The 14,818-nt window shown below is 35.9% G+C and overlaps 1 protein-coding gene across 1 annotated transcript in view; it reads left to right on the forward strand.

The window, feature by feature from the left end:
- MMP16 (matrix metallopeptidase 16) overlaps window positions 1-14,818 on the forward strand; it is a 285,679-nt gene that overhangs the window by 202,291 nt on the left and 68,570 nt on the right. Inside the window, exons 5-6 of the mRNA XM_030304358.1 lie at window positions 9,629-9,790; window positions 11,734-11,945. Coding sequence (XP_030160218.1) covers window positions 9,629-9,790; window positions 11,734-11,945 — 374 coding nt within the window. The remainder of the gene's footprint in view (window positions 1-9,628; window positions 9,791-11,733; window positions 11,946-14,818) is intronic.

Raw genomic sequence — 14,818 nt, forward strand, 5'->3', positions numbered from 1 at the left:
AGGAAAGAAGATTAGAGATACAATTGAAAGCAACAAACTCAAAACTCAAAATCTTTACAAAAGGAGCAAGTCCTATTTCTGTATTAAGAATCAGGAGGCTGATTTATCCTTTTGTTGCCTGCCTGGTGATAAGATCAAGGCATATTACAATTAGGAATCTCAAATAATGTGAATTAATGATAAGTTACAGAAGCAGTTATTATTTTCATCATTAGGAAAGAGGTCTGGTGCATTTTAATTGTCTAAACCTCATCATATGCCAATAACTTTTGTTCCTAGTGGAATTCAAATCACAGGGTGGTACTTTATTTAACAACTTACCCTTTTAAACTATTGTGAAGCTGCAAGTAAGATTTAATTATATTATTGCCAATCGTCTGAAGAATGGCAATTACTTGGAACTCTTGGCCAGTATTTCTGATTAAAAGTGCTATGGTGTACTGAACAGGTCATAAGTTCACATCCTGATCCTATTAATTTTCTTCTTATTCCTTAGACAAGGAATGACTCCGCCCTTGGCCTTGGAAATGGTGCTTAGGAAAAATTTGATTGATCTGAAAAGAACAGATACATGAAATGAAATGACTTTTGCTCCTTTGTTTTCCCTCATGGTATACTGTGTTTCTTTCATTAAGAGAAGAAAAAAGAAAGAAATTGTGACTAAAAGAGTATTTTCCTGGGAGAAATTTGAAGTGCTTTTAATAATTCAATAAAGTTAGAGAAGCTGATGCATGACTTAAAGCAATACTTATCTGCCAGAAAGGAGAGGATGGGTTCCTACATATTTGTTCAGGAATAAGGTTTGGTCGGGGCATTTTTTTCTGGGGAGGGGGATGTGATACTGAAGGAGGAATGTTGTAAGGTTGGGTTTTGTTGTTGTTGTTGTTGTTGTTGTTGTTGTTGAAAAATAGAAACAAAACATAATCCCTGTAAGGCTACATTGGAACTTTCTGGCCAAGAAATTATATCTGTTTTGCCACAAAAAGGCCAAGGGTGTCTGAAGGTATTTTCTGAACCAGCACTACCTTGCTGAGCTGGGTTGTCACTGCGCTATTATTCCAGGTAAATTTGAGTGCCAACTCCTTCTGCTCTTGGTTCAACTGCCTTGGTTCTTCTAGGTCCTCTGGCTCCTTGCTAGATCTTTTTTTTTTTTTTTTTTTTTTTTTTGGTCATTAGGTCTGCTCTTGTTGAGATAACTCTTTCACTTTTTGCCCACTGATAATACATTCCAGCCAAATTGTACCCATATTTTCTGGGTGTGGGCATGGCCAGAAGTAAACATACACCTGTCCTTCTGTCCCTTTACATGTTATTTGCTGTTGAGATGTCTCCTCAAGATCAGGTTTCTATCTAAACAAAGGTGACTCTGACTTGGACTCTGACTTTCATTGAGAGTTGGTGTTAGGTGTTTGGTATCTAAAAATGCCTGCAGCTCCTTTTTCCCATTCTTATCTCACCTGAGATTACCCTCTGACACATCATCCTCGGAATATTCTCCTTGTTTTACATACTTGTAAACACTCTCATAATTCCTGCATCTCTTCATAAATGTCTCCTTCTTTCCTTTTGTTTTTTTTTTTTTTTTTTTTTTTTTTTTAGTTCTGCCTGTGACTAGAACATGCACTAGATGGTCCCCAATAGACATGTTTCCTTAGTTTTTGCTCCAAGTGGCATCTTTGGAAAACATTTTCCTGTTTTCCAGTAACACTGAACTTCTGTGCCTTTTGATTTTCCACTGTCTGACCTTTTTACCTTCTCCTCTCACTCCTTACTCCCTCCAATCATTTTAATTCCTCCTCCATAAAAGTTAATAAAATCAAGCTTGTTCTGCATTCCCTAGCAATTTCCTCTAGATCATGTCCTCTTTTCATTAGCTGTGAGCACATGTATTTGCTGACCTTTCAGCAATGAGTGGCTTGACAGTGTTGGGTACTTTAGTTCCATTGTCTGAAAGATGTAAGAATAGTGGCCTCCTCAGTCATATCTGATCTCATTCTCTTTCCATTCTAATTCTTGGCATGATAGTCAGAAAACAAACTTTGGGGGTGGGGGGGAATAGGGAGACGTGGGTCAAAGGGTATATAAACTTTCAGTTATAAGATGAATAAGGCTGAGCTCCTAATGTAGAACATGGTGACTATAGTTGATAATGTTATTGTATAATTGAAGTTTGATAAGAGAGGAGAAATTACATGTTCCCACCTAAAAGGAAAAAAGAAAGTTAAATATGTTAGGTGATGGATATGTTAATTAACTCAGTGGGGAGGAATCCTTACAAAATGTATAGCTATATCAAATCACCATGATGTATATTTTAAGTATCTTACAATTTTATTTTTTAGTTATACCTCAATAAAGCTAGGGAAAATAAAGAAAAAAGTTCCGAGCCACATTTAGGCTGAAATAGTATTATATTCTTTACTACCCAAATTCATTCATCCAACTGATTTAAAGATTAGTCATCTACTATGTGCCAGGCAATGTCTTTGAACTAGAGACACAAGATAAATGATGCACAATTTTGGTCCTTAAAGAATACAAAAGAGGGGTGCCTGGGTGGCTCAGTCGGTTCAGCGTCCAACTTCAGCTCATGTCATGATCTCATGGTGCAGGGGTTCGAGCCCCACATTGGTCTCTGTGCTGACAGCTTGGAGCCTGGAGCCTGCTTCGGATTCTGTGTCTCCCTCTCTCTCTGCCTCTCCCCTGCTCATGCTCTGTCTCTCTCTGTCTCTCAGAATAAATAAATGCAAAAAAAAAATTTTTTAAAGAATACAAAAGATATTGGGAAGATTTACCAAAAGATGATGACAATACAGTGCAATTGCTATGACAGGGGCTGCACAAGGGTCTGTGGGAACCTCAAGAAGAGAGCATGTAGGAACAGCACCCCTTGGGGAAAAGACTTCCTAGAGAAGGTAACATTTGGGCAGTCACATCAAGTCTGCCTCATGTAGATCTAGCATGGGGGTGAGGGTGGACACGAGGGATTCTAGAAACAAGACAGCTAATGCAGAGACCTTATGGATGGAACAAGCACATTTTTCTAAGACTAGAAAGAAGGTTACGCCAGGAAAATAAATGCAGGGAAATAATGTTGGAAAGGAAAGGCAAGGACTTCTATATGAAGGGTCTTGATTATCTTGATGAGGAATGTGAAAATCTGTTGTAGGCAGTGGGAAAAAACAACAAAAATTTAAGCAAAGACAATTATGGGAAATTGTCCTTTCAACCACTGTACATTTTTCCCTTGCATCCCCTCTAATTTCACTCCCTGTCTACTCTTGTCATGTTCTTAAATTCCTTTAAACATTCTCAAGTGGTAATAATCTCTTATACTTGATATGTTGGAATCTGAGGTCTAATTTGATTAGGACCCTTACCTCCACTCATATTTATCACCATAGGAAGCACAGAAGATACACCTCAACCCTGGGACTCTAATTCCCATGACTTCTACATTGCTGTCTCTACCTCCATCTCCTTCCCTTCTCTATCTTCTGTATCTGTTTACTTTAGAGAAGTTTTAGGTCAATCGTTAGCTAAATTCCCTTAATAATTAACTTACTTTGAAAATATTCCTTTAGGGGCACCTGGGTATCTCAGTTCGTTCGGCATCCGACTCTTGATTTCATGTCAGGATCTCATAATTGTGAGGTCAAGCTCCGCATCAGGCTCCACGATGGGCATGGAGTCTGCTTAAGATTAAAGTCTCTCCCTTTCCCTCTCCCCCCACACTCTCTCAATAAACAAACAAATGAATAAACATGTAAAAAAGAAAATGAAAGGTGGAGGCATCACAATTCCCGATTTCAAGATGTATTACAAAGCTGTAATCATCAAGACAGTATGGTACTGACAATAAAACAGACATATAGGTCAATGGAACAGAATGGAGAACCCAGAAATGGACCTACAAGTATATGACCAACTAATCTTTGATAAAGCAGGAAAGAATATCCAGTGGGAAAAAGACAGCAAGTGGTGTTGGGAAAACTGGACAGCAACATGCAGAAGAATGAACCTGGACTACTTTCTTACACCATATGCAAACATAAACTCAAAATGGATGAAAGACCTAAATGTAAGACAGGAAACCATCAAAATCCTAGAGGAGAAAAGAGGCAACAACCACCTCTTTGACCTCAGCCATAGCAACTTCTTACTAGACATGTCTCTGGAGGCAAAGAAAACAAAAGCAAAAATGAACTATTGAGACCTTACCAAGATAAAAAACTGCACAGCATATGAAAACATCAAGGAGACTAAAAGGCAACCAATGGAATGGGAGAAGATTTTTGCAAATGACATATCTGATAAAGAGTTAGTATCCAAAATCTATAAAGAACTTATGAAACTCAACACCCAAAAAACAAATAATCTAGTGAAGAAATGGACAAAAGACATGAACAGACACTTCTCGAAAGAAGACATCCTGATGGATAACAGACACATGAAAAGATGCCCAACATTACTCATCATCAGGGAAATACAAATCAAAATCACAATGAGGTAACACTTCACACCTTCAGAATGGCTAAAATTAACTACTCAGGCAGCAACAGATGTTGGCAAGGATGCAGAGAAAGGGGAACCTTTTTGCGCTGCTGGTGGGAATGCAAACTGGTGCAGCCACTCTGGAGAACAGTATGGAGGTTCTTCAAAAAATTAAAAATAGAACTACCCTACAACCCAGCAATTACACTACTAGATACTTACCCAAAGGATACAGGAGTATTTATTCAAAGGGGTGCATGCACCCCAATGTTTATGGCAACACTATTGACAATAGCTAAATTATGGAAAGAGCCCAAATGTCCATCAACTAATGAATGGATAAAAAAGAAGTGGTATATATATATACAATGGCATATTACTTGGCAATCAAAAAGAATGAAATCTTGCCATTTGCAACAGCGTGGATGGAGTTAGAGTGAATTATGCTAAGTGAAATAAGTCAGAGAAACATAAATATCATATGATTTCACTAATGTGGAATTTAAGAAACAAAGATAAACATAGGGGAAGGGAAGGAAAAACAGAGAGGGAGGCAAACCTTAAGAAACTCTTAAATTCAGAGAACAAACTGAGGGTTGTGGAGGGGTGTTGGGTGGGTTCATGGCTAAGTGGGTGATGGTTATTAAGGAAGGCACTTGTTGAGATGAGCACTGGGTGTTATATGTAAGTGATGAATCACTAAATTCTACCTCTGATACCATTATTACACTATATGTTAACTAACTTGGATTTAAATAAAATTTTTAAGAAAGGTGATGTAACAGGTGAACATGGGGGAAAAAAGAGAGAGAGGCAAACCATAAAATCGACTCTTACCTATAGTGCGCAAACTGTGGGTTCCTAGAGGGGAAGTGGGGGGAGATGGGTACTAAGGAGGGCACTTGTTATGATGAGCATTGGGTGATGTATGTAAGTCATGAATCACTAAATTCTATATCTGAAACTATTATTACATTGTATGTTAACTAACTGGAATTTAAACAAAATCATGAAACTAAAATAAAGAAAAAAAGGAAAATATTCCCTTTACATTTCTTTACGTAACTAACACTGGTCTCTCTGTTGATTATACTCTTTCCCTTACATTCCTTCTGATTTCTCCTTCATATTCCTTCCACTGTAAGGGCTGGGGTCATGGTATATGCCCTGCCTTTTTTCTTTTTAATGCTACTTCAAGATTATTCTCCTATCCAACTCCATAAAAACTTCAAGTTTTGACTGGGATTTTATCAAACTGTTCCATCCACTATCTTTCCTTGCAATAATCATGTACTAAGTCTCAAGTCACTGTCCCTGTTCTCTAATGATTTTATCTCCTGGTTCAGTCCTACTCCCTTCAATGCTACCTTTGTTTTAATTCTTGGTAATCTCAACATTCACATAGACAATTTTTCCATTTTTCTGGGCTCTTAGTTATTGAATCTCCTCTCCAATTTCATATTCCATCCTAATTCCGAGACTCACTTCCATGGATATACACTGACATTGCTCGTATAAATCCAATTTCAAATCTCTACTGTGATGATCATGGAGTATTTTCCTAGCTTACTGCTTATACTATCATGACTGAAAAAAAAAAAAAAAAAGACCACAAAACCCTTTGATCACTATAGAATTTAATAGTTGATCTTCAATTGATCTTATCACCTTATCTTGTCACAGTCCTTCCTCATCCCATAATGTTATTCCTTCCTTCTTTCCATGACATAAATACCATGGCAAAGTTAAAAATCACTCTCTTACATATATTCACAGTTCCTTTGCCTTTCTGCTTTTCATATCTACCTAGAGATGCCAAAATTCTGGTGGAATCAATACTGCCACTTTGCTACCTGCATACACACAGCCAAATAATCCTGAAGAAGGAAGACCTACCACAAATGAAACCAATCCCATTTTAAATTCATAGTCATGAATACTGCCTGACAATTATTCTATACTTCCCTACTCCACCCTTTACAACTGACCTATTCAAATGTTTCCTACATTCTTGTCTCTTTTTCCTTTCTGTTATTCTCTCAGTTGATGAATCTTCTTGTTTCACTAAGCAAATTAAAGCATTCAGAAGAAAGCTGTCTTAACCTTCCATCACTATTTCTACCCATTTACCAGAATCTGTGCTATTGTATTCTATCCTCATTTCTGTTGCTGCAGTTGAACTACCCATGCTTCTAACTGGGGCCAACTTTATCCTAGCCCAAATATATACTTCTAGCCTACAACGACCTACAAAATCCATATGCATATGTCCAACTGGATTTGAATATCCAATTGAATATTTAAAAGGCATCTCTAGCTTCACACTCAAAAAAAAAAAAAAAAAGAAACTCCTGGTAATGCTACCCACCCCTCAGCCTCACCAACAGATATCACCAAGAACTAGTTCCTCCTGTGGTTTTCTCCATCTCCGTGAATGTCAATGTAAGTTCTTCTAGGTGCAGGGCCAGAAAATGTGTTTCTTTGCTCACACCTTGCATCTTGGGTTTTTTGTTTTGTTTTGTTTTGTTGTTTTTTTTTAATGTTTATTTTTGAGAAAGAGACAGAGTATGAGCAGGGAGGAGGTAAAGAGAGAGAGGGAGACACAGAATTTGAAGCAGGCTCCAGGCTCTGAGCTGTCAGCACAGATTCTGACGTGGGGCTCGAACTCATGAACCGCAAGATCATTACCTGAGCCGAAGTGGGACACTTAACTGACTGAGCCACCCAGGCGCCCCGCATCTTGTTCTTTAAGAAACCCTGTGATTCTCCTTTTAAAATATATCAAGAATTTTACTCCTTCCCTCTACCTCCATTACTTCCACTTTGGTCCAGGTCACCAGCCTCTTTGCCTGGGTTATTGTACTAACTTCAGAGACTGAGTCATGCTCCTTCCCTTATCCACTGTACCTGATTCTCAAGAGCAGTCACCAGAGTGATCCTGTAATTCAGATTATGTCCCTCCTTTACTCAAAAACGCACAACTATCCCCACCACAGTCAGACTAGAAGCCCAAACCATTACGATTATTTAAAATCCATACATGTTTTAGGTTCCATTTCTTGTCTGACCTCATCTTTTCTCTGCCTTACTATTTCTCTTTATCATTTATCACTACGTAACATTCTGTACATTTTACTTTTCTATCTTGTTTCTTTTCAGTGCCCATTTAAATGTAAATGGTATAAGGGTGGGGATTTTTTTTTTTTGTATATTTTGTTCACTACTGTATTACCAGAGCCTACATCAGTGCCTAACTCATAGAAGGCATACAGTAAAAGGTATTGGAATGAATGGATGGTTTAATGAATGAAATTGTTTTCGCCTGACTACATTATCTAATTTGTTGTGCATGCTAATACTTTTTTATAGCTGTGTGATTTACTGTAGTAATTCAAAGGATGACCTCTAATCAGACTGAGAGAAATTTGAATTTCATCTGCACCTTGCCATGTGGATTTGCAAATTGTATTCAGTGTCTCCAAGTCTTGTTTTCACATTTTAAAAATGGACATAATAATAGTGACTGACTCAAAGGATAATTGTGAGAATTAAATGAAAAACTGCAGGTAAAATGATCAGAATGCAAAGTGAGTAAAGTCCAGAGCAAAGTTAGTAAACTTTTAATCTGGTTAATATTTTTTAGTTAAATCTAATATATATTATTTTTCTTTTTGTGTCTTGATTTGTACATTTAAGTAATTTTGTAAGAGGAGAAGATAAACTCTTTGAGGTTGGAAATGTGAACTTCTATCTCATTTTAAACCCTTCTGACTTGTTTCATACCAGTATTTAATCAGTTATTCTTTGAGAGTCAGGTAGATTCCTGAAGTGTTTCAAATGGCTCATTTTCAGTATGGTAATGTCATATGATAAATCAGCCCCATAGTTTCATCCATTTTTCTATGACAGACTACTCCAGAGTAGAAAAAAAAATATTTGTTATGTACTTGACTTTTGTGTAAAGGAAAGAAAAACAAAAGCAAAAACCTCTCTGAAGGGAACTATCACAGTGCATTATAAAAAATGCTTAGAGGAGAGTTTTCCTAAAACTGACACTTAGGAAGTTCATTGAAATCATTTGGAAGTGATCTATGCAAACTTTACATTTTATGTTCGATCATTTTTTTCACTTAGGAGCATAACCTTTAGAAGTATAATAGTCCCAACTGCTTGATGCTCACATAGTTAACTAAATTTTTAGAATTAACAAATATGCATGTAGGACTGGCTCTTTTGCTCATGAGTTTAATTATGATGATCCAGGAGGGGGTAACATGTAGGAGTCATCAGCAGGGGGTTGATTGCACAAGGTTTCTCTGAGAGTCTGCACTAAATAGACATCACTGTACAAGTTTACCACAGGTGGGACAGATGTTTGTTTTTATTATTATTATTATTATTATTATTATTATTATTATTTTCTGTGAGAAACGGGCACTCTAAATAAATATATTTTGTTCAGATTGCCTGAACAATCTCCAGAGTTGATTAGAATTTGTATTCATAGAGCTAGGTCTAGAATCCTAGTTATTATAACTGCTAGCCTATGACTTTTACTTTACACTTCTGTATTCTTATATTCTAGACTGGTAAAAAAGAAAAGCCTTCATCTAGGAGTTAAAATAATTTTCAGTTCTAATCACAGGTCTGTAAATGCAAAGATTTGCTGTTCTTGACAAGACTTGTCACCTCTATGCCTTAATTCACCCACCTGCATAAAAGTAGGGGTTGTATCTGCCCTATGTTTTTTTACCGACTTATTGTTAACATTATGTTCAATGTGAAGATTATAAAAGTGAGATGTTGTATATTACATGGTTTCTAATTGGGAGGATATTTCAACAGCAGTTGTAACAATCTCTGATGTTGTTGCTCTTCAACTTCTGTTATTTTTCTTTCCATTCAGTTTCTAAATTTCTGTAACTATATTATGATCACCTCCTATCCCCCACCTTTTTAAAAATAGCATATCGGATTTTGCCAGTAGAAATCCAATGGTAAAATCATACTGATAGTTGAAATGAAGGGTTCGTCCTATTTTTCTTGGGTAAAATTTTGATAACACCAAATTGTGCTTTTCAGTTCTGTACTTGGATATTAGTTGCAATAGCATATTTTCTTCTCATTTTCACAGGAAATGACTTATTTCTTGTAGCAGTTCATGAACTGGGACATGCTCTGGGATTAGAGCATTCCAATGACCCCACTGCCATCATGGCCCCTTTTTACCAGTACATGGAAACTGACAACTTCAAACTACCTAATGATGATTTGCAAGGCATCCAGAAGATTTATGGTAGGTTACCACTGTTTCTGTTTGGTTAACCCGACAGTGAAGTCCAGAGTTCCTGCTGTTTCCTTCTTTGAGATAGATGCTCTAAGTATTGAGAAAAATAAATACGGAAAAAAGAAAACAAAAAATTCTAGCCTATGGGCAGAAGTCTTCTATCAATTAAGTCTGACAGTCCCAGATATCTCAGTATACAGATTATGGTAAAATCTATACACTGATAAAATTTTCTTATTGAGTTTAATTGAAACCTGCAGTTACAGCAAAGAACTTATAACTTTAGTATTTAATATTCAGATAAAAATGTAATAAATGAATATAACCAATAAAAGCAGTGAGAAATATAAAGACTCTCTTGTAAGGTAGTGAGATTTTGGTAAAAACTGACAGATTGACCCTCAGTTTATATTTGATGTTAGATAGTACCTAGATAAATCACTTGTGAGGTTACAGAAAATACTTGTGTGATGGATACAATAAAATGACCCCAAAAGCGTGTGATTACTAAGAATGAAAGCTAACAAACATGGGAGTGAAAGTTAATGAATGGCAAAATTTACTTACACATAATTCAAAATAAATTTCTAATATGCTAGTATTATTTTTATTTATGGGGTTCAGTCAGTGAGTGCAAATTAAGACCAAAGGGAGAAAGACTGTTATACATATTTACTATAATCCTAACTCCCTCAACAGAACCATTGACCTTTATAAAGACATTTATTTCACACATAATTAAGAACTTGACATTTATAATTTACATATAGAGAATATGCTTTCCCAAATTAGTGAAGTGAAGCTTTCATTTTACAACACAAAGGCAAATGCATGTTATCTGTATGTTAATATCCAGTATTCAGAAGATGTCATTTGCATTTTTAAATAGCATAGTTTAAGTTCACTAATTTGTTTTGCATTCATTAGTTTTTCAATTTCGGTATCTCAGTGGTAACCATTCTCTCAGGGTTAAAATAAGATTTGAAAAAAAATAGTCAATTTTTGTGCTACTCTTTATTAAGGGGATACTGAGAAAAGGGAAACGTCTCAGTCAAAACTAAATAGCACATATATTAAATGTGCTATCTGTACCTAGTTTGTGCCATCAGAAATTCCTCCTAAGTGGTTAGCTGAAAGAAGGCTCTTTCTCATGACCTCATGAATTAGTAGTCTAGACTGAGGGTCTGCAAAGAATATTCTTTCCATATCTAAATATTAAGTGTGAACGGCTCTGTATTTCTTTTAAAAAAATAAATCTCTGGAGGAATGATGCTTTACATCTGCAACAAATTATATGTGTAAACTTTGGCTTAATTTAGAAACCTCTTTTTAGAAATACTTCTTCACATTAATATTTTACTAGTGGTGTTTTAATCAATAGGTGTTTTAGATGCAGTATTCAAATGAAACACTCATCTAGCAATTTGTCAAAACGTCATTAGAAGAAAATAATCAAAGTCAAGAAATGGTGATAAATACAGCTGGAGACATAGAGTAGAATAAACCTCGGTTCATTAATGTTTATCTTTTAGAAATATTTGCATTGAATCACTGTCTATCAAAATCTAGGATTAACTTTGGTGGAGCTTACATGCATGGCTCCAGTATTCATTTTCATTTATTTATTATTTATACACCACCTACTTCCAAAAAAGATTTGAAAGCAGCTTTTCCAATAAGGACTGTGGTGAAGCTATAAAAAATGTCATTAAAAATTAACAAAGAAAGTTTAGTTACTTGGATTCAGAATTTAGCATGATAAGGACTTTCTGATAGACTTGGCAATGGTTTGTTGGGTAAGACGGTTTGTTTTTTCAGAAAACATGCAGTCTTAAAGACGTCTTAGCTCACTTAGTCCGTGCCCTCCTATCCTGAGTGATGGTACTCTGTGCATATCATCCAGCACTATTCCAGTTTTAAGTGAACCAAGCGCTTGCCTCATATTTTCAAAGGTCCACCTGACAAGATTCCTCCACCGACAAGACCTCTACCGACAGTGCCCCCACACCGGTCCATTCCTCCGGCTGACCCGAGGAAGAATGACAGGCCCAAACCTCCCAGGCCTCCCACTGGCAGACCTTCCTATCCCGGAGCCAAACCCAACATCTGCGATGGGAACTTTAACACTCTAGCTATTCTTCGCCGCGAGATGTTTGTTTTCAAGGTAGGAGGCTGTGATTTTTTTTTTTTTTTTTAACGGTGGATCAAGTGTCTACGGTGTCGCTTTAGAAAACAAGTTCTCATTCATTCTAACACTACCTTCCCAGACCTCTCACAGTTAGAAGTTTCAAAAAAGCATCTTAGAAAATAAACGCACAAATGGGCTTAAATGTCTAGCAGAAGATTGCTGTAACATTCTATTTGGGGAAGGCATTTATGTCAGCAGAAGCTAAAATGCCTAGAAATGTAAGGGTGAGAAAATGCTGCATGTTATGAACAGATAAAAAAGCATAATTGAAATCATGAATAGGAGCTAATCGGGATGATTGGCTTGGGAGCTTAGCCACTTCCAGGCACACGAAAGCTATTCTCTCTTTGATTTGCACATCTTTATGAGATCCCTGTGATTTCACTTGACAATTAAAGCATTGTTTTTTAAGAGTGCTGGTGATCATTTTGTTTTGGATCTACTGATAGAAATTTTAGTAAAATCTCCTCTATGAGACCATCCTTTTTATTTTACATGCACATGTTATTGTTTTCGATAGTCAGGCATTTATATCTACCTAATTTATATTTTTAAAAAGGTTACAGATAAAACTGATTTTACATTTTGGTAAGTATGCCTTTGAATGCCATTGGGTTCTCAGACAACACTGATAAACAGTGTATCAAAGTAAGTTACATAATGAACTTACAAAGCAAGTTCAACATAATGTTGAAAAGTATAGTATAATACTGAAAAATAATTTCTCCCTCAATATTTGCAAACTAATGTGAAAAATTAATGAAAAGTATGTTTTATGTTGGCATTAGAATATTAAAGTAACCACATTTTACCAATACCATCCATTTAAAAGTAAAATAATATGCTCTCTTTTTTAGTAGATGTGAATCGATAAATAATGAAATATCATCCTACTTATACAGTTTCCTATCTACCAGAGACTACACTTTAAAAATATAGATTTCATATAATTTTTAATAGACAAAGTACTCTGTCTCCTTTATTGGAAAATAAGATTTGGATTTGATATGCATAAGAGCATCGTACTTACCAGGAAAAATCAATGCTTTTGTTCAAACACATGAATAGATTTTTGAGTTCTATAAATGCTCTGCAATACTTAATTAGATATCTCCGATTCAATTTAAGTAGATTAATAAATTTAGATTCAAGGAGAAAAAAATGAAAGCTCTTTCTCTTCATATACAGCTACTCATTGTGGCTAAGCTCACAGCAACTACTTGAAATGAAAACAAAATGCAGTCATTTGTTTATTCTATAAGACACCAAATGATATCGGAAGGATTTTTTCTTCTCTCTGTTTTGGCCAAATTTCAACATCCCAGCTTTATACCTTGATATCAATGTAATATCTGAGAATATAATGTGAAATTGAGTCTGAGTGCGTTCTTTCCATCCTTCCTGTCTAATCAGATCGTCGGTCTGAGAAAAGAGTGGTTTCTTCATATGTAATGATCATTTTCACCAGCCTTGCTGCTCTGCACACTGGAAGTATTCTTGATTGACAAAATAAGGTCTTGTGATCACTGGTTCCTGGAATCAGGAGTCAATAAAAAGCAAATAGACCAATTCTCAAGTAGAATGCAGTAGCCACTGTGATTAATATCAAATCAGGTGTATGAAAAACATGAGTAAGGCCTGATACTCTAAACTTTCATGGTACCTTGGATTCCTTAATCAAAACTCTCCACAGGACAGAGTTCCTAAACTCTGTCTGAATTTAATTTCTTTTTTCCACTGGTCCCTGCCCTCTTTCTAAGAATAATTACTGTTGAGGATATCTTCTGATAGGCATTGTATTCTTTTTAATCTCCGCTGAGTGGATTATGTGTCACATCACTTGATAATTTTCATAATTATCTCTTTCATATAATCAGTGAGTATGCCCAGCATAGTTTAGTAGGCACCAGGGATGTATGAATAGAAGCTAGCACCTCTGTCTTTATGGAGCTTATATTCCAGGAGTGAAGACAAACATGAATTCAAGAACTTTTAAAATACGGGAGTAAAAGGTATGACATTGATATGAAGAGAAAATACTGAAGTCTGGTTGAATCGATCAAGAAAACTTGACCGAGAAAAAGCTTATGCTGAATTTTGAGAGAGAAATTTCTTAGGCACATTAAAGAAATTGATATTTGGTTTACTAAAAAGTTGGCGCATTGAGAGAGAGAAGATAGACATATTTAACTCTAGTGAAAAGTGACAAATAATATAAATCAGAAATAAACACAATTTGATCGAAGCAAAGAAGGCATGATTGAATGATACCTGCTCCTTAATTAATAGCTGCCGTGGATTGGGTAACTAATATGTGCCTGAATGTACGCTAGGCACTTAATCTCTAAGCCTTATAATAGTACTGCAAGATGGATAGGATTCTCAGTTTTACATAGGGGAATACTGAGAATCAGAAAAGTAGTTAGTCTGAGTTACAAGGTCAGTAAGTAGTAGTCAGTAGTTGAGCTCAGGTCTACTTGATTCTGAAATCTGTGTTAAACTTTCCCTTACCTGAGAGTAAAGGAAAAGCTTCAAAACAAAGTTGGCAGACTTTAAACTATATTTTAAAATATTAAATATGCAAGAAATCTTTGCTGAGCTCTTAATGTGAGATGCTGTTTTAGGCACTGGCAATGTGGTAGTTTAAAAAAGGGAAAAGAAAAGAAAAGAAAAAAGAAAAGAAAAGAAAAGAGGAAAGGAAAGGAAAGGAAAGGAAAGGAAAGGAAAGGAAAGGAAAGGAGAAAGAAAAAACAGCTAGACCCTGGCTTCTTGGAGCTTATATTTTAGCTTTCTTCACACAAGTTCCCCATGGGTCACTGAAGCATGTGGGAAAGCATCCATAAATTCTG

This window comes from Lynx canadensis, chromosome F2 (assembly GCF_007474595.2).
Source record: "Lynx canadensis isolate LIC74 chromosome F2, mLynCan4.pri.v2, whole genome shotgun sequence".
NCBI classification, from domain to species: Eukaryota; Metazoa; Chordata; class Mammalia; order Carnivora; family Felidae; genus Lynx; species Lynx canadensis.